Source organism: Peromyscus californicus, unplaced genomic scaffold, assembly GCF_007827085.1.
Source record: "Peromyscus californicus insignis strain IS unplaced genomic scaffold, ASM782708v3 Scaffold_6__1_contigs__length_162567912, whole genome shotgun sequence".
NCBI lineage: Eukaryota > Metazoa > Chordata > Mammalia > Rodentia > Cricetidae > Peromyscus > Peromyscus californicus.
In genome coordinates, this window is record NW_026294584.1 from 41,382,474 (window position 1) to 41,405,922 (window position 23,449).

At 42.2% G+C, this 23,449-nt stretch overlaps 1 protein-coding gene across 1 annotated transcript in view; it reads left to right on the plus strand.

The window, feature by feature from the left end:
- The window catches only part of Snd1 (staphylococcal nuclease and tudor domain containing 1), a 421,942-nt gene that overhangs the window by 33,863 nt on the left and 364,630 nt on the right, over positions 1 to 23,449 (plus strand). The window contains exons 3-9 of the mRNA XM_052719698.1: positions 4,437 to 4,557; positions 8,293 to 8,371; positions 10,668 to 10,828; positions 11,508 to 11,599; positions 12,309 to 12,467; positions 13,694 to 13,800; positions 16,667 to 16,757. Coding sequence (XP_052575658.1) covers positions 4,437 to 4,557; positions 8,293 to 8,371; positions 10,668 to 10,828; positions 11,508 to 11,599; positions 12,309 to 12,467; positions 13,694 to 13,800; positions 16,667 to 16,757 — 810 coding nt within the window. The remainder of the gene's footprint in view (positions 1 to 4,436; positions 4,558 to 8,292; positions 8,372 to 10,667; positions 10,829 to 11,507; positions 11,600 to 12,308; positions 12,468 to 13,693; positions 13,801 to 16,666; positions 16,758 to 23,449) is intronic.

Below are 23,449 nucleotides of genomic sequence, written 5' to 3' on the forward strand. Positions count from 1 at the left end.
TTTCCTCCTAATTAAAAAAAAAAAAATTACTTATTTTACTATATTATTTATCTTTTAAGAATCTCATATATGGGCCAGGCAGTGGTGGCACACGCCTTTAATCCCAGCACTGGGGAGGTAGAGCCAGGCAGATCTCTGTAAGTTCAAAGCCAGCCTGGTCTACAGAGCAAGATCCAGGACAGGCACCAAAACTACACAGAGAAACCCTGTCTCGAAAAACCCAACCCAACCAAACAAACAAATAAACCAACTCCTCAAATTCATGGTCTCTTATTCTATTACTGTCACACATACACACATACGCACACTTATAATCTGCTTAGTTGATTTTAGTGCTGCTTATATGTATATGTGTTTGGGGCCAACTGCTTGGTATTGATCATTTATCACAGGGCTTGAAGCACCTGTGGTCGCTGGGCCCAGTGGTGATAACAGCACTGTTTTTCTCACAGCCTACTGGAGTCCCCTCTGCCTTCGCTCTCAGCTCATATTGCTTTCTCCTTCAGGAGTGTTTCCCCGTCAGTGTGACCTGGTGACTACCCACTGTCTTTTTTTTTGGGGTTTTTCGAGACAGGGTTTCTCTGTGTAGCTTTGCGCCTTTCCTGGAACTCACTTGGTAGCCCAGGCTGGCCTCAAACTCACAGAGATCCGCCTGGCTCTGCCTCCCGAGTGCTGGGATTAAAGGCGTGCACCACCACCGCCCGGCGACTACCCACTGTCTTAAGACACAGCCCCTGACCTTACTTTCCCTCCTCATTTCTGAGTTGTATGTTTTCCTCTACTGGATTGTGAACTCTTCAAAAGGAGGAACCTTTCCCCCCCTCATCTGCGTGTCCCCGTGTCTGGTGGGCACCTGACTCACAGCAGGTGTACAGTGAATCAACACTTGAATAGATGAGAAAAGAAGCAGTCCGGCTCTCCTTTGGGCTTGGTGCGTGGCACAGTGAGGCACCAGCTTTCCATTGACGTGGAGAACATTGTCTAGCTTTTTTCCACAAGAAAGAAGAATCAGGAAGATTCAAGAAGAATCAAAGACATCATTATTCATTTGCTTTTCTTTGTGTCACTGCCCCAAATATCATTCATATGATTATTTTTTTTTTCTTCCGTCCTGGTGTTTTCTTTCAGCGCTATTCAGCTTTCTCATAAGTCCTGTGGAAATGAAAACAGGTTCCCTGTATGTCCCCAGCCGTCACTGCCCTGTGCCAGACTAATCCCCAGCGTTGCCTAGCTACTCCAGGCAGCCTAGACACTGCATTGATGGGCACTGTGCTGGTTATATATTTATTTCCCACAGATTAATTGAGTGCCTGCTGTGTGTGAAGCTCTGTGCTGGTTTCAGGGGAAATTCAGAAATGAATGTCACAGTCCTACTTTCATTACAGCTTTTGAGGATTGTGGTGGTAGAGCAGGATAGCCAGGTAGTAAAATGGGATGGTTAGAAGAGGGAGAGACAAGGAGTTCTGAGCATTGGGCCAGGTACCAAATTCTCTAGCTTCACAGTTGACATTATTCTGGGTTTGATCTTGTCTCAGTAGTTTTAGGAGTCTGACCAAAGAGAAGATTGGAATTAAAACATTCTATTTCATGACTTCAGACATCATGACTTTGTTTGGGTCTTAGCATGGAGCGCAGGCTGTCAGCTTCCCTGCTATTGGGGACCCTAAAGAGAAGTGGTAGTCCCAAGTTCAACTACTTAAAGGCATTTGTTTCTTACATAGAACTCTGGAGTATCCTATGAACAGACCATGGCTGCTCTTCCTACTAGGCTGTTGTGACATTTGAGCAATTCTTGGAGCAAATTTCCCTGTATGGGCCTCTTACAGTTCCGGCAGGCAGTATTGGGACAGACCATCCCCCTGGCTACCCTCACTTTCATAAAGATTCTCTCCCAGAGTGTTCCCTTGCCTTTGTAAGGGACGAGATCAGATTCTGTCCTGTGTAGCTCTGAGTCTTCTGATTATCTGTTGTTGTTAGTAGCTTATTCAGTAGCAAATTGCCCAGTTTTGGATAGAACAAAACTTCAAGAAGGCCTGGCTTTGGAAAAGATTGTAGACAGTTGGTGCCCCCCCCCCGCCCCCCCCCCCCCCCCCCCCCCGAATCAGGTATATTTTCATTTCAAGTCCTCTAGTGTGGCTTGCTTTTATTGTCTGACCAGCTAGTGACAGATGAGCTGTAAAACACGAGGGTCTAAGAATGGATGCTCTTTGAGCAATCCTTAAAAGCTTTTAGAGAGTTTCTTTGTGGTAGATAGAAACTGGAGGATTTCTCACAGCGGCTAGAGATGTATTTCCTTGTGAACTGACCCTTGATGAGTGTTGTTACCCATGATAAATATGCTTCCCTTTGCAGCACTTGCTGAGCTCTCTCTCAGGTATTAAGAAAGTACTGTGTTACTGAGGTTTGAATATTAATACTGTTGTGAAGACAGCCATAGTTTGAACATTTTTAGAGGAAATAGTAAAAATACAGGAAGTTCAGTACTGTTGATTCAGAACCGTTTTCTGTGATGCAGTTTGTAATTGGAATCTTATCAGACTTCACTTTGGTGAGTGGTGTCTTCATTTTTAGGGAATGAGGTGATTGTAAAAATGAGACATAGTGATATGGTGAACCTGTATTGCTGTTGGGTGCTTCGTCTCTTTGCTTGTTGGTACTTTGAGAAGGGACTAGCAGGATAGATGAGTAGAAGGTTGCTTTGGGCTTCTTAGCTGAGCCGAGTGCTTCCTAGAACCACTATCTATCTGGGTTAAATAACTGCACTGTTTTCATGACTTGCATCTTCCATTGGCTTCTGGTTTCCAGGAAGTTATATGGAGTTTTCAAACTTTGACGAAGTTTATTGAATGACCTCATAAAATAAGCTTCCTGGATAGAGAAGGTTATTCAGACCTTCTTTTCAGGCTCCTAACTGTCTGACCTGCATTTTATCGTGTGTATGCTGAACTGTGAAGAGATGACAGTGGGCAGGCTATGAAGATTGAATCGTAAGGGAGATTTCCCTTTTATGCCTGTACTCTTAGTATGTGGGCTGCTGTCGGGCCCCTTGACCCTTCCCTCCCCATTTCTGTCCTAGAGGAACTTGGGACAGGAGCTAGGCCCTGGCTGTCAGTTGAAGTGTCCGGGCTCCTCCGACAGGCTTGCTTCAGAGGAGACCTTTCTTCTTCCCTACCAGGCATGTCCAACCTTTGGACATTGTGACACAGTGTCATCTACAAAGTAAACACTTGAGAACCATGCAGTTAGAAAAAAAAAATCATATGCACATGCAAAAACCCCTCATAGTCTCTTAAATAATTTGCTATTTTATGTTGGGAAGCATTTATAGCCATCATCAGCCACCTGTGGGTTGGACAGACCTGGACCATCCCAGGAGTGACGATGTGGGCAAGACCATCTCTTTGTGGATTACCTTGTTCACATAGAGACTTTGTTTCCCATTATGTGTGCCCCCCCTCCCCCCGGCTGTCCTGAATGAGTGAGGGAATAATAATCATCTTGCCATTTATAAGATGCTCCTTATCAAGAGCTGTCACTGGTGTCTTCCCAGGATTCTAGGATCTTTAAACATTAAAATCTTTTCAAAGTTTATTAGTATTAGTATTACAGTGTGTGTACGTGTGTGCATGTACATGTGTATGCATGTGCACATTGCAGTATGCATGTGGAGGCCAGAGGACAGCTTTCAGGTGCCTGTTCTCTCTTTGCAGCTTGGGATCTGGGGATTGGAGTTAGGCTGTCATGTTTGTGCAGCAAGAGCTTTTACCTGCTGAGCCATTTTACTGTCCAAATTCCAGGTTTTAGACCAGAGTAGAAGTAGAAGAGGAAACATTTTGGGGACTGCTTTCTCAACTTTATTGCTGTCCTTGGAACGGCAGTAGAAATGGCGTAAATAAGGCTCCTACCTGAGCAGGGATTCACTCCCAAATAGTAACAGCACTGAAAGCTTTGCCTTGAACTGGCATTAAGGCAAGTGCTTTGCAGACTGGAAGGAGACAAGCAGATGGGGGAGTAGTTGTTATTTATGATGATTCACCTCTAGGTGGTTCCTGGGGGGGCTTCCCATGTCAGGGAGTGGGATGAGCTACAGAAAGCAGTCAGAGCACTGGCAGGCACGTGGAAGTGCTATAAAAATGGTGGCAGATATTGTGCAAAAGGAAGCTGTAACTGAGCGGAGAGTAGTGGAGGCCAGTGCTGCTGTTGGTGTCTGGAGAGCTCTGAGGCCTGTGTTAGGGCCTGTGCTAGTTAATCCAGTGCTAGACCCTTTCTAGGAGGCCCCGAAGTGTGCAGTCAGTTGTGTGTATTTCCTCCTCATGTCCTTGGCCAGACTGAGGTTAAGTGCCTAAACAGTTTTATTGAAGACATGAAGTTGCTTTGATGTTGATTGGGGTCTGGAGTAGGCAGTTTTCCCATGACACTTCTGTTTTGTATTTCAGCCTTGGGCATTTCCTGCTCGAGAATTCCTTCGCAAGAAGCTGATTGGGAAGGAAGTCTGTTTCACGATAGAAAACAAGACTCCCCAGGGACGAGAGTATGGGATGATCTACCTTGGAAAAGGTGAGCAGCAAGAAGAGTGGACTCGTTTCTCTTGGAGCCTAAAGTTCATCCAAGGATCAGTTTTGATTTGGCAGAAGACCAGAATGGGCCTATGCTGTGCGTTAACCCTAGGACAGTTGCTGTGGGTTGTATGGGAGTTCCTGCTGGGCACGTACACATAAGAACAGAGGCACACCTCCAGCAGTCCTGATCCTTGTTCACCCCTGTGCTTTCTTGGATTGGTGTAGGACATGTGGTTTACTGTAGCCATTCTTCTTCCCATAGAGGCAACTCAGCAGCTCTGTGCTTTGGGGTCGGAGTGCTAATTGAATTCCTATAGATTTCCTATATTGCATTCTGTATTCTTTTATCTTGTAGCTTTTCTTCTTTCTGGGGACTCTTTAGCAAAAGAGGATCTGTTTGGGCCAGTGGTTGTTATTTTAAAAATCTGTCTTATTCGAAGTAAAATAGAATGAAAACAGGCTTTTGAATTGGATGGCCGGGGTTAGAATTCTGACTTTCCCATTCTGTATCCCTTTACTCTTTACCTCTATAAGCCCTAGTTTCTTCATTTGTAAGCTCCTGAGAGTTTAAAAATATGTAAAGTTTTGACGTGGTCTACATCATCAACTTTGTGTGTGTTGACACATGCTCATATGCACATATAAACACATTTTTAGCTAGATCAAATGATTCATGGGATATTAGATGTTGTGGTCTTCTTTGGATTGGATAGAGGTAATGTAAAAGTGGGGAATAGAGTTTTAAGTGGGCAATGGGACCGTGAAAGACTTAGTTAAATATTTTCTGGACAATAGCTAATGACATTTTTTAAAAGAGAAAGCCTGCTTAATCTGGACCAGCACAAAGATTTAGTCTTAAATGTGTTAATTTAAAAAACAAGTTTATCAGAATAAATGTATAAGAAATGTTAAGAAATGTGTTCATTATCCCTTTAGACACACACACAGTTTACTTTCAACTTCACTTTACAGGGAAATATGCCAGTGTCACAGCAGTTTAAATGCCTGAATAGTTTTGGGGTAGATTTTTTTTTTTTTTATTAAGCTAACTGGTTAATTAATTAGAAGTCTTCCTAATATCCTAGCAACTTAGATTATCTGTTTGACTTAAATAGTCAATGCCTGACTCTAGGCCAGCATTAGAAGGTAAGCATAATGACATCCCATTAAGACTGAGCTTAAAAAAAAAAAAGATGTCAGAAAGGATGAGGATTAAGTACTTTGGCATTTATGGCACACTGTGTGTGCCAAGAGCAAATATCCATTCATCCTCATGGTTTTGCCTAATCACACAGAAGGAGATGAATAAAATTTTTATATTATTTCTGAGCTTAGCCGGGCAGTGGTGGTTCACACCTTTAATCCCAGCACTTGGGAGGCAGAGGCAGGTGGATCTCTGAGTTTGAGGCCAGCCTGGGCTACAGAGTGAGTTCTAGGAAAGGCTCCAAAGCTACACAGAGAAACCCTGTCTTGGGGGGGAAAAAAAAAAAGAAAGAAAAAAAGACTGAGCTTAATTGTAGAAGTTTTAGAAAAGTGAATTGAGAATGACAGTGGAGCCATCTTGTCCTCTATTTTATGGAGGGTTGGGGAGTAGAACTTGTGATTAGCCTAGAACTTACTGTAGAAAGATGATTAGTCTTGTCTTTTTAGGACTGGAACTTGCGATATAGATCAGGCTGCCCTGGAACTCAGAACACCTCTGCCTTCTGAGTGCTAGGATTTAAGGCGTATGACACCAAGGCTTACTCCTCTAAGATAAAATAAGATAGTTTTCTACCAGCTCCAAGATACTATTCGTTTGTGACTCCCTCTTATTCATCATGTGATAGATAACATCCAAGAATGAGATCCTTGGCTTCTAGCTAGGTTTACCTTTCTTCTTCCCTTTCTGTCTGTCACATTTTGTTGCTTCCTTTGAAGCTTCAGTCTAAGAGAATGTATTTTTCTCCTTTCGGGAGAAATATTCTGTGTTAGTTTTCTTGATAAAAGCAGTTCAAGGAAGGGAAGGGAAGGTTCGCTTTGATTTGGCAGTCTGTCATGGCTGGAAAGACATGGCAGCAGGACCATGAGGTGACTGGCTGATCACATCTCATCTGTGGTCAGGAAGCAGAGAGCAGTGAATGCTGGTGCTCAGCTCACTTTTTTCTTTTCTCTTTTATTTGAACGGTGATCCCACCTGTTGCTGCCACCCAGATTGTGGGTAGCATTTCCCTCTTCACTTTGGCCTCCCTGGAAACATCTAGAGTTGTGTCTCCTGGTGATTCTAAGTCTGCTTAAGTTGTCAATGAACCATCACCCACTGAGAGCTCACTTTCTCAAAGTGTCAGCATTTCCTAGTGTTCTGTAACAAGCACGTTTCTGAGAGCTTGGGGATATGTTGTTGATCGTGGTTTATGGTTTCTCACTGGTTTTGTGCCTGGGCTTCATTCTTCGCTGTCTTCTGACTTTTTGGCCTCTTGGTGCACAACTTTTCCTTCACTGTTGCATCTTTTGACTGGACTCTCCACCCTAGAATTCTTGTGTTTTCAGGAAACCATTGTAATATTTATTAGTATTAGTGAAATCTGTGTTTAGATTTAACAGGAACCTCAGGGCAAAGGCCAGGTGCTTAGCTGCAGAACCTTGAGAGTCCTTTGTATAAACACTGTTCTCAACATTGTTTGGTAGAAAAAGAAATACACAATTTGCCTTTGTAGAGACATGTGTTTTCTAGTGATGAGGCATTAGAGATGTGTGCATTTATGTGTATGTATGTACACTTGTGTATGTACATATACTTGTTAGTGCTTGAGGAAGTCAGGATGTAGTATACTAGATAGATATAACTCTTGCAGAATTCCATTCTGTGCTGATATTACCTATCAGCTAGACTGCTGTGTTACAGTTTGTCTGGGAGCTTGCTCTCTGCCATATTAAAGATTTTTATGAAGTGATTTCTGCAAAGATGTCTTCTTTTATCGTTTTAGCCGACAAAGATTTAAGAGACATACCAAGACTAAAAGCTTTTTCCAATAGTATGGAAATGCAATTAATGTTTCAGGTGGAACCTAATGCTTAAGTGGAACCTTAATCAGGTTAAGTTTTATGTTTACCATCTTTTTCTTTCCTGTCCTGATGGCTGCTCTGTAAAAGAGAAAATCTAGACACAGTCAGTCAGTCTTAAGCTGTGTGGCTTGTCTTAGTGGTCTTTGGAGTAGAGAATATGACATGGAGAGGAATTGGACTTTCTGGCATAAGTGTGGTAGATGGCACTAAATGAGTTTATCTGCCTTTTTCTAATTCCTGACCCCGCACTGGTTGGTGATTGCACATATTATTTAATTCTCGCAGGAACCCAGTGGAGCAAGTGCAGTCCCGATTAGAGGGGACTACATAGGATACAGGAAGCTGGATGTGTGTTCAGTAGCAGGTTTCATCTTCGTTGCTGTTTTCCTGAGCTACCTGCCATGTGTGAGTCTCCTGTGGCTCCCAGGATTTCTTTTGGCCTAGGAATACTCTAGAAAATTAGAAACAAAGTCCTGGGAAAAAAGATTGTCCAAGAGACTAGATGTTTTGGAAGTTTTCTGAGAAGCCCGGTGCTGCATTCTGCTGGTACCTTTCTCCACAGTATCTCCCTCCTGAAGAGTGAGCATGAAAATGGCCCATCCTGTGTGCTGTTGCTAGCAGAGGCAGGTTTGGCTCTGGTGGTTCATGTCCTTCCTCAGATACTAATGTGGTTAATTTCCCTCCTCAGACACTAACGGGGAAAACATTGCAGAGTCACTAGTTGCAGAAGGCTTGGCCACCCGGAGAGAAGGCATGAGAGCCAATAAGTAAGTATGCAGCACTCAGACGTTCTTCTGGGAGGCACCAAGACGTTGGTAGCCACCGTAAACTGTTTTACTTCATTTCCTTCCTGTTTTTTCCTGCAAGATGGATAACCTCAGGTGCTTTAATCTCTTCTGAGATCTTCTTGCTCCTGGGTTGTTTTGAGTCAGGAGGTCACTAAACATTTACTAATGGCATTTGATTTATGTATACCTCCTTTAAAAACAGACCTGTTTTATTCACGAGTTAGTAGATCAATAGATATGCAATTCCAGAGTATTTACCCAGCCAGCCAGCCAGTCAGCCCAAATATTGAGCCTCAACTGTGTATTAGGGTTCTATGCACTGAGAATATAGCACTGAATAGACTTAGGCTGTGCTAGCATTCTAATGAGGAGATAGACAATAAAAAGATAGGCTGTCTCATCTGGTGTAGGAACACTGCAGTGAAAAAAAAGCTTTGAATCTGTTTAATTGACAGGGCTACAGTTATTCTGTTTTGAAGGTTAGTAAAAACTTTTCTAATCCTGTAGTCTTGATCTGAGGATACTTCATTAATAGATAAAAGCATATTTGCCTAGCCAATGGCACACACACACACACACACACACACACACACACACACACACACACACACACGTAAGGCTTATAGTACATAAATCATGTTCAAGTTCACTAGTATTCTCAGTAGGGTGGATTGCAGCTGGCTTTAATTAACACTTTAGTCTCTGAAAAGTGATATGCTACATCAGTAATTTGGAGGCTATAAACATGCTATTTAAAACATTAAGTCCTTGCTATGTTATATGACTGCAGTAGCCAAAGAAAAGACTTTGGATAAATATTTGCATCAGGTATACCCATGACGAGAATGAGCCAAAGGCACAGTTACACCTTTTGCCTTCTTTCTGTCCTCTGAGACTTGGGACCAGGTCAATCACCGTGTACCTGCAGTCCTTTCTGATTGTAAGGAGACTTTTGCTGAACTCTGTAATTGTTGTGTGTTGCCTGTGGGAATTGGTTGAATTAAGACATTTGTTTTTAGGTGGTGTTTTTGGAAGCACGCCACGGTTCTAACTTAAGGACAATTACTGGCATGATTACTGTTGCAATGTTTTTTTCCTTGGGAATTCAGTTTGCAACTGGAATGAAGAAAGCCAAACCCCTTAACAGTTTCGTGCTACTGTCACTGGAGTACTAATCCCTCCAGACTGAACGTTGCCTCTTCTCAGTGTTTATACTTGCTTCTGCTTTTGCTACCCCCACAATCTAATTAAATCTGGCTACTATGAATTTTGATATCTGAATCCTCTGGCTATATTTTGGATGAAGAGAAGGAAGAGGAACTTCTAGCTTGGGAAATATTAGGTCATGCTTGCTTAGACAGAAATTCCCAGAGACCAGGAGAGGAAATTCAACGTGTGTATGGCTGTGCATGGTCCCTGGTGTTTGGAATCCTGCAAAGGCCTTGTAGTTCCTTGTTTAGCTCAGATGTGACAGTAAACAGTCATTTCTGCACTACTCCCCTGCTTAAGAAGTACTTGTTGGTTTGATATTTTCCTTTTGGGCTGTACTCCTGTTGGTTTCCTGCCTAATGAAGAAGAGGCTTATTTTCTTTTTTTTTTTTTTTTTTTTTCTTTTTTTCTTTTTCGAGACAGGGTTTCTCTGTGTAGTTTTGCACCTTTCCTGGAACTCACTTGGTAGTCCAGGCTGGCCTCGAACTCACAGAGATCCGCCTGGCTCTGCCTCCCGAGTGCTGGGATTAAAGGCGTGCGCCACCACTGCCCGGCGAGGCTTATTTTCAAACTGCCATTGTCTCGTTGACCTTGTTGGATGTCTAAGTAATTCTGAGCCATCATTATCTGTTACAGCGGTGCACCCTGCAGATGGCCCCAGCCTTGATTTGTGGCTAGAGAAAGTGTTAAGGGTGGCTTTTAGTCATTTTCCCTGCACCAAACCCTGTTGAGCTGGACCTCGCTTCTGGAATCTGGGATGCTTAAATGAATTTGTACCCCCTGGAGTGGCTCCCCTTGGAGCCATTAACTTGTTCTGTTCTGCTCACTGGCGGAAGGACTGCATGTTCTTTAGATCCCCTCATTAAATGCTCTTAGAATCTCATCTGTCCTTTGAAGGAACAAATCTGGAATTTGGAAATTGTGCTTATGGTGATTTTCTGGTTAAATAAATGCCTTGGAATCTTTTAAGGGAGAAGGTACTGAAGAAACCACCTGGCAAAGAGCTGCAGAGCTGTTTGTGAACTCAGTAACCACAGCTTTGTTTTGTTTGTCTTTCATGTCCCAGCCCCGAGCAGAACCGGCTTTCAGAGTGTGAGGAACAAGCAAAAGCATCGAAGAAAGGGATGTGGAGTGAGGGGAACGGTTCACACACCATCCGGGACCTCAAGTATACCATTGAGAACCCAAGGCATTTTGTGGACTCACACCACCAGAAGCCTGTCAATGGTGAGGAGGGCAGGGAAAGGCAGGCAGACTCAGGGTGTTCTCTTGCTGTTTGCTTTCTTTGATTCTTGGGGTTTATAAGATTCAGCGAGTCTTTCTTTTGCTTGCTTAGTATCCAAAGGGAATCCTCAAGGGTTAGAGAACACTGGGGCACTTTGGAAGGAGCTTTGAGTTGGTTCACAAAGCTTACTACAGGAATGTGTAGCAGAGGCTAGCCCTGTACTGTTGCTGATTGTAAGCTGTTAGTATTTTGCACATTGTGTATTTTCTGTTCCCTCAAGACTACTTAAAACTAACCCTGAAACTTGGAGGTAGAAACATAATCCATATACATGTAAATATATAAACATATTTATATGCTATATAGTTTTTGCTAGTTTGGGCCTTTACTGACTACAGATTTAAAAAAATATAAGCAAGCACAATGTAGGTTACTAGTTATTTTGTGAACATCCTAGATTTTGGAGAGAGTTTCATGAGGTCTTAATAGGTTCAGAAGACAGAAAAGCAGCTTTGCTTTGTGTTCTCCTGGACTCATCCCAGTGTTTTTTCCACTTCTGTGAGGGGGGCTTCTCAGGTTTTTTGGAAGGAGAGGAGATGGGTTAGGTATAAGTAGCTCGGGTAGTGTATAACTCTGGGACAACTTTCTCTAATGATCAAAGATGTTTGTTCTGTCCTTCAGCTATCATCGAGCATGTTCGAGATGGCAGTGTGGTCCGAGCCCTGCTCCTCCCAGATCACTACCTTGTTACCGTCATGCTGTCAGGGATCAAGGTTAGAGCACAAACTGGGCTGCACGGTGGGCGTGGGATTTGTGGAGTATACAGAAATAGGTCGGTCTCTCTGCCCAGGGACTTTGGATCTACTTTTCTTCCTACTATGAGCCATCGGACAGAGGGCTTCATAGTTATTTTGGTTTAAGCTCATCGTGAGACAGTTCTATTAGATTTCAAGTAATTAAGGTCTGTTTGGTATGGGGCACTGTTGGAGATGTGAAGCTAGGAGAAAAGGGCAGGAGGGCAGGAGGCATGAGTGCCTCGGAAGCTAGGAATTGAATTCATGCAATATCCATATGTGCTTAAAAAATCAGTCAGCCTGCGGTGGTGGCGCACACCTTTAATCCCAGCACTCGGGAGGCAGAGGCAGGCGGATCTCTGTGAGTTCGAGGCCAGCCTGGTCTCCAAAGCGGGTTCCAGGACAGGCTCCAAAGCTACACAGAGAAACCCTGTCTCGGGGAAAAAAAAATCAGGGATTGAAAATAGGGTACTGCCCGATCCTTAAAATGCTTCCCCACATAGTATGTTTCCTTTACCTTTAGCAAGACGCTTGATTGGTCTGGTTGTTTTAAAGATGGTCAGAAGAGCAGTTTTTAGAACTCCCTGAGCTTTGGCTGTGGTCTTCATGCCCCTTGGAAACCTGATGTGGGTGGAGGGCATCTGGCTCTACTTAAGCTGCCTTCCTCATCATCCTTACCTTTCTTTAGTGTCCAACTTTTCGGCGAGAAGCAGATGGTAGTGAAACACCAGAGCCTTTTGCTGCAGAAGCCAAGTTTTTCACGGAGTCGAGACTGCTTCAGAGGGATGTTCAGATTATTCTGGAGAGCTGTCACAATCAGAACATTCTGGGTACCATCCTTCATCCAGTGAGTGTGCCCTGCAGGGTGGGTTGGATGGGTCTGCCATGTATTCAGTTTGCTGCTCTTTCTCTCTGTGCAACATTATCTCAGATTTTGGCAGAATTTTTTAATTTTACTTTTGGTATTATTATCTAATGACTTGAGCCTTTTCTATTTAGATACCATTTGTCATGTAGTTGCACAAATCAGTGCATTGAGCTTTTAGGGAGTTAATGTCAAATATTCCTGGCTTCATAAAGGGAAGTCTCTGAGTCTGAAAGTTGCCAGTGGAAGGCTGGGGTTGTCCACATCCTGCAGAAGTGGGGGAGTGGGATTGGGGAGGTTCATATGTAGGTCTAGAAGTCAGCTATCCTGAAGTATTGCCACATTAGTCAGGAGGAGACTGGTAAATGGAAAAATTATTTCCTGTATTCTAATCTTTAACTAGTTACCTTCTAATTCTGGTTTGAGTGGGAACTAGGTTTTTGTTTGTTTGTTTGTTCATTTTAAATGTGGATGGAGTTTGACCCTCTTGTGCACTTTGATAAATGTGTTATTTTTGCACAAGAAGTGACCTTGCTATATGAAAACTAAGTTGATTTTTACTATTGTAATGGAGATATAACACACAGTTAATCTACTGTTACTTTTCCAGCCAGATGACTCCCACGATGGCAGCTGTAGAAGGCTGGGAGGCTTGGTTTGCAGGGTGCCAAGGTCATGTCTGTTTCTTCTGGAGTGCTGACTCTCTGGCCATGCCCTGCCAGATGGTTTTCTGTGTCACAGTAGAATATGAATTGTTATTCACCAGGAAAAATGTGGCTTATGCTTTTCCCACTCAGTCTGTTCTTCAGCTTTCTGCTTCTGAAAAGGGGAGAAAGTGCTGATTCTTAGGGGCAGAGAAGAATAAGGAGTAATCTCTTCTAAAGATTAACATCCTCCTCTGCCCCCAAGAAGAGCTATTGAAATGTCAATTCCATTCAGTGCCACTAACATTTATTCTGCTCCTGTTCAGTAGAGTTGCTGTGCTGGGTGTTGTTGGGATATGAGGGCAAGGCTGCTGAAAGGAGTCTTAACAATGGCATCCCATGTCTTGGGTGTGATTTCTTAGTTAGAGAACCTACTTTTTCCTATTTTAGAAAACTTGAAGTACCAGCTAGATAGTGCTGTGTTTGCTGTGTCAGAAAGAGAAAAGTGATTTCTTGGGGCAATGATGTGTAATCGTGTCTGTCTTCTTGTGCCTTGTTTCTTAGAATGGTAACATCACTGAGCTCCTCCTGAAGGAAGGCTTTGCACGCTGTGTGGACTGGTCAATTGCAGTTTACACCCGGGGTGCAGAAAAGCTGAGGGCAGCTGAGAGGTAAGGCCTGCTGGGCGCCTTGCTAAGTATTCAGGTGAAAAGTCTGGCCATCTTCTCTCCCCCCTCTGTGGTATTGCCTGTTTACTTCAGTAAAGGAATCGGGAAATCCCAAGAGAAGGTGGGCTATCATATGGAGTGACTCAAACATTAACCTTTAGGTCTAGGTTAGTTATGCTGGGGAGTAAGGGCTCAGGGTATGTATGTGGGTGTGCACATGCCACAGTGTGTAGAACTCAGAGGACAACTCGTGTTGAGTTGGTTCTTTCTTCCCACCACATGGGTCCTGGGGATTGAGCTCAGGTCATTAGCATGGTGGCAGCACTTTTTCCGACCAAGCCGTCTTGCCAGCCCACCTTATTTGATTTACTTTAAGGAGATTTTTGTTATTGTTGTTTGTTTGTTTATCGAGACAGAGTTTCTCTGTCTAACAGCTCTGCCTTTCCTGGAACTCGCTCTATAGACCAGGCTGGCCTCAACCTTACAGAGATCCTCCTGCCTCTGCCTCCCGAGTGCTGGGAATATAGGTGTGGGCCACCACTGCCCGACTCTTTTTAAATGCTTTTAAGTCACTTTTCTCTAGGTTCCTCTCTTAAGTGTTCTATGTTTTAGGTGTTTGAAATGAAACAAACTCGAGACTCATTTCAGCATGGTGGAGTGAATTATCAGCAAGACGAGAGCTGTGATGGAGAGGTGGAGCCTGTTGGTCTTAACTAGAACCAGTGCATAGCAGCTGGCAGCTCTAATGTGTTTGCAAGTGTGTTTAAATTATACATGCTAATACATTCCTGAGGTGATGGTAACCTTCCACAAGACATGGCATTCTAAAGACTGGTAGCTTGTTCAGGTATCAAGGTCATGAGGAGCTAGATGTTTAGCTGAACTCAACATTTGGTAGAGTAGATGGAAGAAAATACAGCAGGTACCTGGAATTACGGAAGGGGACAATGCCATGCAAACCTGAACCTCCAGTTCCACAACAGCAATGAGCAGAAGTAGAAACTTGAGTCTTGGTGACAGCGGACTGTCCTTAAGTGTCCTGGCATAGAACCTTAGCTCAGAATCTTAAAATTATACTGGTTTTGTTAATTTGCTTTTTATCATTCAGATATACAGCTAAGGAAAAAGAAAAAGAAAAAAAAATGATTCTAGTACTCGTTAGGTCTTTTCTGAGGACTTTTACATCCTCCTGAGTCTATAAGCAGAGACATTTGCAAGTTTTTCTGGAAACATATTTTAATCTGCGTCATTTGATAGGATATATTTGACAAATGTATCTTGTCTGATGAAAAGCAAGAGGGTTTACTTAGCTTTTTAAAAGTTATATATTGTCTGGCGGTGGTGGTGTATGCCTTTAATCCTAGCACTTGGGAGGCACAGGCAGGTGGATCTCTGTGAGTTCGAGGCCATCCTGATCTATAAGAGGGAGTTCCAGGACCGGCTGCAAAGCTACACAGAGAATCTCTGGAAAAACAAAACAAAACTCTGTATATTGTGCCATAATTTAATTGGAAAGATACAGTAGCCTTATAGATGATAAAGTGCTTTAAATACTTGTGATTATTCTATTATGCTCAATTTCTTTCTTGCTTTGGTTCAGAAACTTCTATTTTCTACTCATTACTGCTCTAAGTTCTTATTTTGGTTGATAAATTTTCTTGACGTTTGTTTCAGTTCCTGCCTGTCTTTGAAGACAGTGAGTACAATTAAAATAATATCTATGTTTTCTAACAGCTGTAGGAGACTATAGATTTTTTAAAGTCACTGCAAAACAGACTTAGACCAGAGAATACAAATCATATCTCACTGCATGATTGCATCCCATATCTGAGCTACTTGTATTGTGGGTACAATTATATTCTCTCTGTGGAAATGCCTTATGTACTTTACAACTACTGCATCCTTCTTTGTCATTTTCCATTTCAGTGCAGCTTAGAATGGTTGCGTTACTGTTCTCAGAAATAATAGTTCTTTCCCACTGCACGTGCATCCACTGTTCATCAATAGTTTAAAGCAGCTCTTCATTGATTTTTTTTTTTTTAATCTTGCACATATTCGATTTCCCACTCTTGGTCTGACTCAGGAAATAATCTACTGGGTTTAGTATTTTGAAATGAATTTCTGACAACATGGTTTTTGAAGTTTTATTAATGAAAATCTGCAGATTTTGTCTTATTTTTCAAGTACAATTTAGATAGATAATACTGTATTGATGTTTTCTGACTTGAATCTGGTAGCTGGTAACCCTTTTACAATTCAGATGGCAATCAGGCAGACCTCTGATTCTTTAAAAATGTTTTCATGTGTATCTTCTTGTTTAAGAAAATAGTTGCTCTGGCCGGGCGGTGGTGGCGCACGCCTTTAATCCTAGCACTTGGGAGGCAGAGGCAGGCGGATCTCTGTGAGTTTGAGCCCAGCTTGTTTTACAAAGTGAATTCCAGGACAGGACTGCCAGTGCTGTTACACAGAGAAACCCCGACTCGAAAAACAAACAAACAAACAAAAGAAAAAGAAAGAAGGAAAAGAAAATCAGTGCTCTGTATTATAGTACTCAGTCAGAAGATGCTAGATAAGTAAAGGGTTAATTATTTAGGGGAACCTGTGCTCTCTGAGCGCTGACAGTTGAATACTGGGATCTCACTGGGCCATTCATAAGTTTATTAGGTTCATGCATCTTGGTTTTTCTATTTGCTGCACACATTACATTTGTAGTCAGGCTTTGTTCAGGTTTAACTACGGTCTTTCTTCTGGATCTGTCCACAGGGTAGGGTAGTAGGATTTTCTTGCATTACCTGCTCCTGCAGTGCTGCTGGGTTCAAGTGAAATGGACTGGTCCGTGAATGATCTTGTGTTCTTGCTTTGTTGCCAGGTTTGCCAAGGAACGCAGGCTGAGAATATGGAGAGACTATGTGGCTCCTACTGCTAATTTGGACCAAAAGGACAAGCAGTTTGTTGCCAAGGTGAGTCATTCTTAGCATTTTGTTATGCCAAGTAGACATCGCCAGGCCAATGATAATACAAGAATCTGAATAATTAGAAATGCTGTAGCTCTTGACTATTTCAAGAGAAGCTACCCCACCCTGTGTGTGTGTGTGTGTGTGTGTGTGTGTGTGTGTGTGTGTGTGTGTGATTTCTCATTGTAAATTAGAATAAGTTCATTGTAAGTTCTTGGATTTAAGTTGTAGGCATTACTAGCTCAAAATAGCTCTCAAATTTGAGATACCTTTTTATTTGCTTTGCTTTACAACTGGCACTCTGGAATTTCCTGTGTCCTCAGCTTTCTCTTCATTCTTTCTGGAACTATTGTGGTTTCAGTAATTTTCCTGCCCTGAATTCTTTATTGGCTGATGTGTGTTGGGGTGGATTGCTTGCTTCCCAGGGAACTAGAGCTGTTGAATAAATTAAGTGGTTATATCACCAGTACTGTGCAAAAGATTTTCCTTTTAAGGTTTCAGTAATTTGAGTGGTAGAGTTCTATACTTTCCCAAATCCTATGAAGCTTTCAGTCTGTTTTTGCTTTTGCTAAGAGGCACTGAAGATTTTGTCTATTTATAGACAGAGGGTGGTTAAATATCCTCACTTGTGGACAGTGACTGTCTTCATCACTTATCCATGAATTTAGGTTGGAAAGTCACTAGGTGGCACTGTCAGCTTGAGGAATCCCCAAACTATCTTAGAATGGTAAAATTCTGAGGAATTGGCTGATTTGTTCTCTCTCTCTCTCTTTCTCTCTCTCTCTCTCTCTCTCTCTCTCTCTCTCTCTCTCTCTCTCTCTCCCTCCCTCCCTCCCTCCCTCCCTCCCTCCCTCCCTCCCTCCCCTCTTTCTCTCTGCACCTGCCTGCCAGCCTGTCTGACTGTCTGTCTCTGTCTTACCGTGCTCAAAGTACTAGGTTACAGAGCTCAGCTGGCCTCTTCCCCTCCATAGCAAGTGTCTAAGTAGCTGTTAGGTGATGTTAATTACTCTCGTTAGTGGACATGAACAGGGTTTGTCCAAGGGGACGTAGTCCCCATCCCATATCTTGGAATGGACCTTTGTTTCCTTTCTCTGATGAATATGCTGTTGTGCACTTGGACATGGGTTGTTTTGCCATCTTGAAGCTCATTTAGTTTTGTTTATATGTCTTATAAGGAAGACTGTATCTACGCAAAGGATGACCATCTGCTCAGCAGGGAAATGGGTCTTCAGTATGCTAATATCACTGAGAGGCTATGGTACCAGTGATATAGATGAGACTTGGAAAGATGCCCCTAGCAGATCCTGCTGATTGGGGAACTAAGGGGTTGCTAGTAAGGAAGAATTCTAGAGAAGTAAACGGTTAAACTAATAGCCTTGCTGAGACAGGGTCTCACTATTGTTGGTGTTGGCTTCCTTCTTGCAATTGTCCTTGCTCAGTCTCAGGATGCTCGGATTACAGGGACATGTTTATCTTAAATGTGACTCTGTTGTCAACTTGAAAAGGGAAAAATGGCTCCTTTAACATTCTTCTACTTTCTAAGTTTGGGACTCTTTGCTCTCTGGGTTTTGTTTTTTAAACAGAATGAGTATTTTAATCACTACATTAAATTTTTATTTATTATGTTATCCAAGTGGGGTTTATGAAGGATAGCCATCTCTCTAGAACCTTGATGTAAATTTAGGTCATTTGAATAGTCACCTACTTAGAAAATTATCTTTATGGCTAGAAAAAAGACTTTATGTTTTTCTTGAGTTTTAAAAATTCTTGAGCATCATTTTGGTGTGTGAAACGGCCAAGCACAGAGAAGGTAAACAAAGCCCACATTCTTCTTGAAGGATTGTAATAGAGCTTTGCTTCTCCACTTGGCTCTTCATACTTCCCATCTCCAGATTGGCAAACCATGGGCCCATGCATCAAGCATGGCTCTGCCCTTAGTAGTGCCTGGCTTGTGAATTTTATAAAGAAAAAGACTATTGTGTGGCATGTGAAAGCTCTGTGAAATTAAGCTTCTCTGTCATGAGTAAATCGGGCTATAGCCAGGTGTACTTGTTTGAGCACTGTCTGTGGCTCTTTTTCTTCTTTGAGACAGTCTCATTATGTAGACAGGCTGGCCTCGAACTCACAGACATGCACTTGCCTCTGCCTCCCAAATGCTAGGTTAAAAGGCTTGTGCTGCCATGCTTGCTAGTGGCTCTTCATACCCTACTAATCAGATTGTTACTGGGGTATGTAGTTGGTACTGAGCTGTTGAATCAGTTGCAAAGTATGAAATATTTACTATCTGGCCCGTTACATAAAATCTGAGGGCCCTTGATCTGTACAAATTGTATCTGTGCTTTCCTCATTGTTGTGACCAAATATCTGACAGAAAACTCGAGAGGAGTGATGTGTTTGGGCTGATGGTGTCCTGCCTGGACAGGCCTGGCCCCAGCACTAGCTCGTGCATGGAGTTAGTAGCATGTGGCAGGCTCTGCACAGGGGCTGGAATAGGAAGCAGAGAGTTCAGGTCAGATTTGAACCACCAGTGTATATAGCCTTCAAGACCCACTAGTGACCTACATCTGCCAAAAAATCCACATCGCAAGGGTCCTATAGCCACCCAAATCAATACCATCATCTGGGGACCAAGCATCCAAACATCAGCCTGTAGGGGACATTACACACTCAAACTGTACCACTCACCTTGCTCAGAGAACCTTGATGGGACATGAGGAGCTTGAGAGGAATACAGTCCAGGTAGTAATTCATGAAGAAAGAATGGCTCAAAAAGGAACAGTGTTCTGGTACAAGCTTATTGTCTACTGCAGATTGGCAGCCGCTTTGTTTGTTTGAGACGAAGTCTATTGTAGTTGTGATTTTGAACTCATGATCCCTCTGCCTCTACCCGCCACATGCTGGGATTACAGGCATGTGCCACCATGCCTGGCCACGTCAACTGCTTGGAACATATGGCTCTTTCATATTTTGGAATACAAGGTTTATTTGTTATTTCTTCTTTGTAAGCGTAACTCCTTTCCTTCATTCCGTGGGAGAAAATGTATTTAGATTTCTCATTCAAACACAGATATTCACATGGACGTACACACGGTCTTCCCCATTTTCCAGTATGATTATGATTTTAAATTAATAGTATTTATCTTGTAAATGCTAATTACTTTATTAAGAGCTATATTGCATAGTAAAGCTAATTTTCATTTCCTATATTTTTTGTTTTCCCTGGAGTTAGTAATTTTTGAAAACATTTACATGCACATATATTATACATATTATTAATTCAACTCTCAAATTCTCTACCTGTCTAAATTTTTTCCTCAAAACATTCATTTGGTTTGCTGATCTTACTCAGTAATTCTGTCTTGAGACGTAGGCAGTGCTGCTCTGGACTGATTGACTGCTCTTTCTCCCATGATGAGTTTCACCTTTCGATTTCATTGTAGGAGTTTTCTTTGCCTTCCTCTCAGATTAGGACTATGCTTGCTGGATCCTGTGGCTTTTTCTTGTTGATTTGCTGTATCACTTTGGTGGCACATTTGTTCTCTAACTGCATGAGAACAGACTGCTTGAGGTAAAGTTTTGAAGCTGTTCCTATCTATTTTCCATAACCACTCAGTTGATAATCAGTGGGTGTGTATCAGATGCCGTTTCCCATGAGAATTGATACAGTATTGCTCAGTTGTCATTTAGTTTCTAGGGTTTTGTTGTTGTTTGTCTCCCCTGCTCCCCTTTGTGATCTGAAATGACTGATATTTTCATCCATGTATGAGTCTTTTTCTTTCTAGAAGGAATTACCAAAATCTTTTTAAGCCTAGTATTCCGTCACGTCATAATGATGTAACATTGTGCTTCAGTGTTTAGACCTAAACTGCTTTGTTATCTTTCATATATTTTCTCTGTTTTTCCTTTGTCTAGAACTCCTCTCATTTGGATGCCATACTTTGTGGCTAGTGTTGGATCTTTCCTTCTTATTTTCTTTGTTTTTAGAAATGTTTTATTGTTTGAGGTGAAGGTTGTATTTGATCACCTGGGCTTGCCTTGAACTTGAGATCCTCCTGCCTCAACCTCCAAAGTGCTGGGACTGTAGGCATGCATGACCTTTCTTTCTCTTCGTCTCTCATTTATCCTTTTCATTTCTGTGAATTTCATTTGTTCTGTGAATGAATCTCTTCTATTATTGCTATTTAAAAATCAAAATTCCAGAATTTGTTTCATGTTCTCTTCTACTCTCTGGAGAAATACCTTTAATTATTTTGCAGTTCCCTCCGTGTTCTTTGTGTTCTCCTGTTGGTTATTTTGGCTCCTTATTTTTCGCATTAGAGGTGCCTCAGGTATTTGATAGACCTTGGTTGTCTCTCATTTAAGAATAAGGTTTTAATACTAGGTTGTTAAGGATTGGAACTGTGTGGATGTGGGGCATATGTCTTGAAATTTAGCAGCTGTTTCAGAGAGTTGAAGCCAGTCCTGGTGTCCAGCCTCTTGGTTGTTACTTAAGATGCCTGATTTTTAGTTCCTGAGTCTTTCTGGGCGTCCGGGGTTAGGGAGTGGGGCTCTGGTATATGTATCAGATTGACTGTTCAGTTTCCTCCCTTCTGGCTCAGGATTGGCTTTTATGAACCCATGGAGTCAGAGCCTACCAGCTCTCAGGGTCTTACTGCAGTATCTACCTCTCCAGTTATCTGTATATTCTTGAACTTATGTAAATAGATGACTAGGGATGTTAAACACATCACTTAAATTTTTTTTTCATTAAAAAAAATAATTGGAGAAGAAATCAAAATAAGTGTTTGGGGGGGCTGGAGAGATGGCTCAGAGGTTGAGAGCAAAAGCTGCTCTTTCAGAGGTCCTGAGTTCAATTCCCAGCAACCACATGGTGGTTCACAACCATCTGTAATAAGATCTGGTGCCCTCTTTTGGCCTGAAGGAATATGTGCAGGCAGAACACTGTATACATAATAAATAAATAAACCTTAAAAAAAAAAGAGAGAGAAAGAAACACAGAATAAGTGTTTGGTTCAACTTCCTTAATTGGTACCTAATATCCCATTGTGATGCTATACCATAATTTATTTAACCAGTCTCAAGAAGGTTGCTGTTTGTGTAAGCTGGTAATTTTCCCCATATTTAGAAAGTGTAGTGAATATCTGTAAATGATAGTTATTGCCTTAGAGGTGGTTAGAACATATTTGCAAATAGGTCTTCAGCAATATTACCTGATAGAAGCAAGCTTGGTTTCTAATATTTTTTCTGAAGAAGGATTGACCAGCTTCTTCTGAAAGGAACTCAAAATAAATATGTTATGCTTGGCAGGCCACTGCTTTTTGTAACCCCAAACCAACTGTGACTTGGCAGTCATTTGTAAACAATTGAAAATGTTAAGAGGTGGGAGTGTGGCTTAGTGGTAGAATATTTGCCAAGCATGTGTGTGGGCCTAGGTTCAATCCTTAGTGCCATTTCCATGACCTCCTGCATTACCCCCAACCCCAAACAAAAGAAAGGTGTGTTAATGATGCCCAGTAAGTTTTCAAGGAAGCCGAACAAAGGCCCTCACACCCACAGTCCTGTCAATCAATTCCAAACAGGGCTCTTTCTTCTGTAGTTACCAGGTTTAAAGGCACTATTTGTATAGAACACAACTAAAATAACCAGAAGTCCTTGAAAGGGTGACTCTTGACCTCTTCATTAGGATGCTTTGATGTCTGATAGTTGATTTCTGGAGAGCTGTAGATGAGTGTTTGTCAAAAGGTTCACTGTGAGAAATCTGAAACTCAACTAAGGATTTTCTTGATACATGTGGTGTGTTGAAAGATTGGTTTCCATCATCTGCTTAAGTGGTTTTATCCCTCAAAGAAAGAGCTCCAAAGGAGGGCTCTCCTTGTCTCTCCAGGTTAGCAGAGAAGCATGTTCCCTTCACAGCGATTAGCTGAGTCTGCCTGAGACTTTTGTGCCTGTTGTGGCCTGCCAGTACCCTGCCTGCCTTCCCTGTGGCGTTTTAGCTGATCTGTGCAGTTTGTAGCCATATGGTCCCCTGAGCACGTGGCTTGGCTTCCCTGTCCCTACTGCTGGATCTGTGGGCATTGCAGATTTCACAGACCTGAATAGCATTGTTGGGGGGAGGGGAAAAGAGCTTGTCCCAAAGAGTTGTCTTCTCACTGCCCCGCTTGTTAGAGACCTCATGTTAGTTCTCTAATAACATAAACAAACAGCACCCCACTTTGTGCTTTGAAAAGATGTAAAACTACTCAAACTCCATCCTTCAGGCTTATCCTTTGAGACTTTTGCCTGAAGAGCCCAGGTAGTTGGCTGGCAGTGGTAGCCATGACCAGCATTGGAGATCAGGTTGTATGGTAGGTAGCTATGGATATAGCATGGATCTGCTAGAATGCAATCATTTAGTTAGCATGGAATTGATTTTACCCCAATATTGCTGTGTTTCTAGTTCAAGAGTTATTCAGCATCAAAGCTGAGATTCCCTACCCCAGTTTATTTATTTTCTTGGAGAAGTCATCCAAATAGGTTTGCTGTGGCATCTCCTTATAGTTTTGCTTTACATTAACTTTAGTGATTAGTGGTGTTGAGCTGTGCTGTCATCTGTTTGTGTAGTCGCTTTAGGGAGATGTCAAAGTCCTTTACCTGTTTTTCAGTTTTTAAAAATGGTTTAGAGTGCTGGGTATTGAACCCAGTGTTTTTGTCCATTTTTA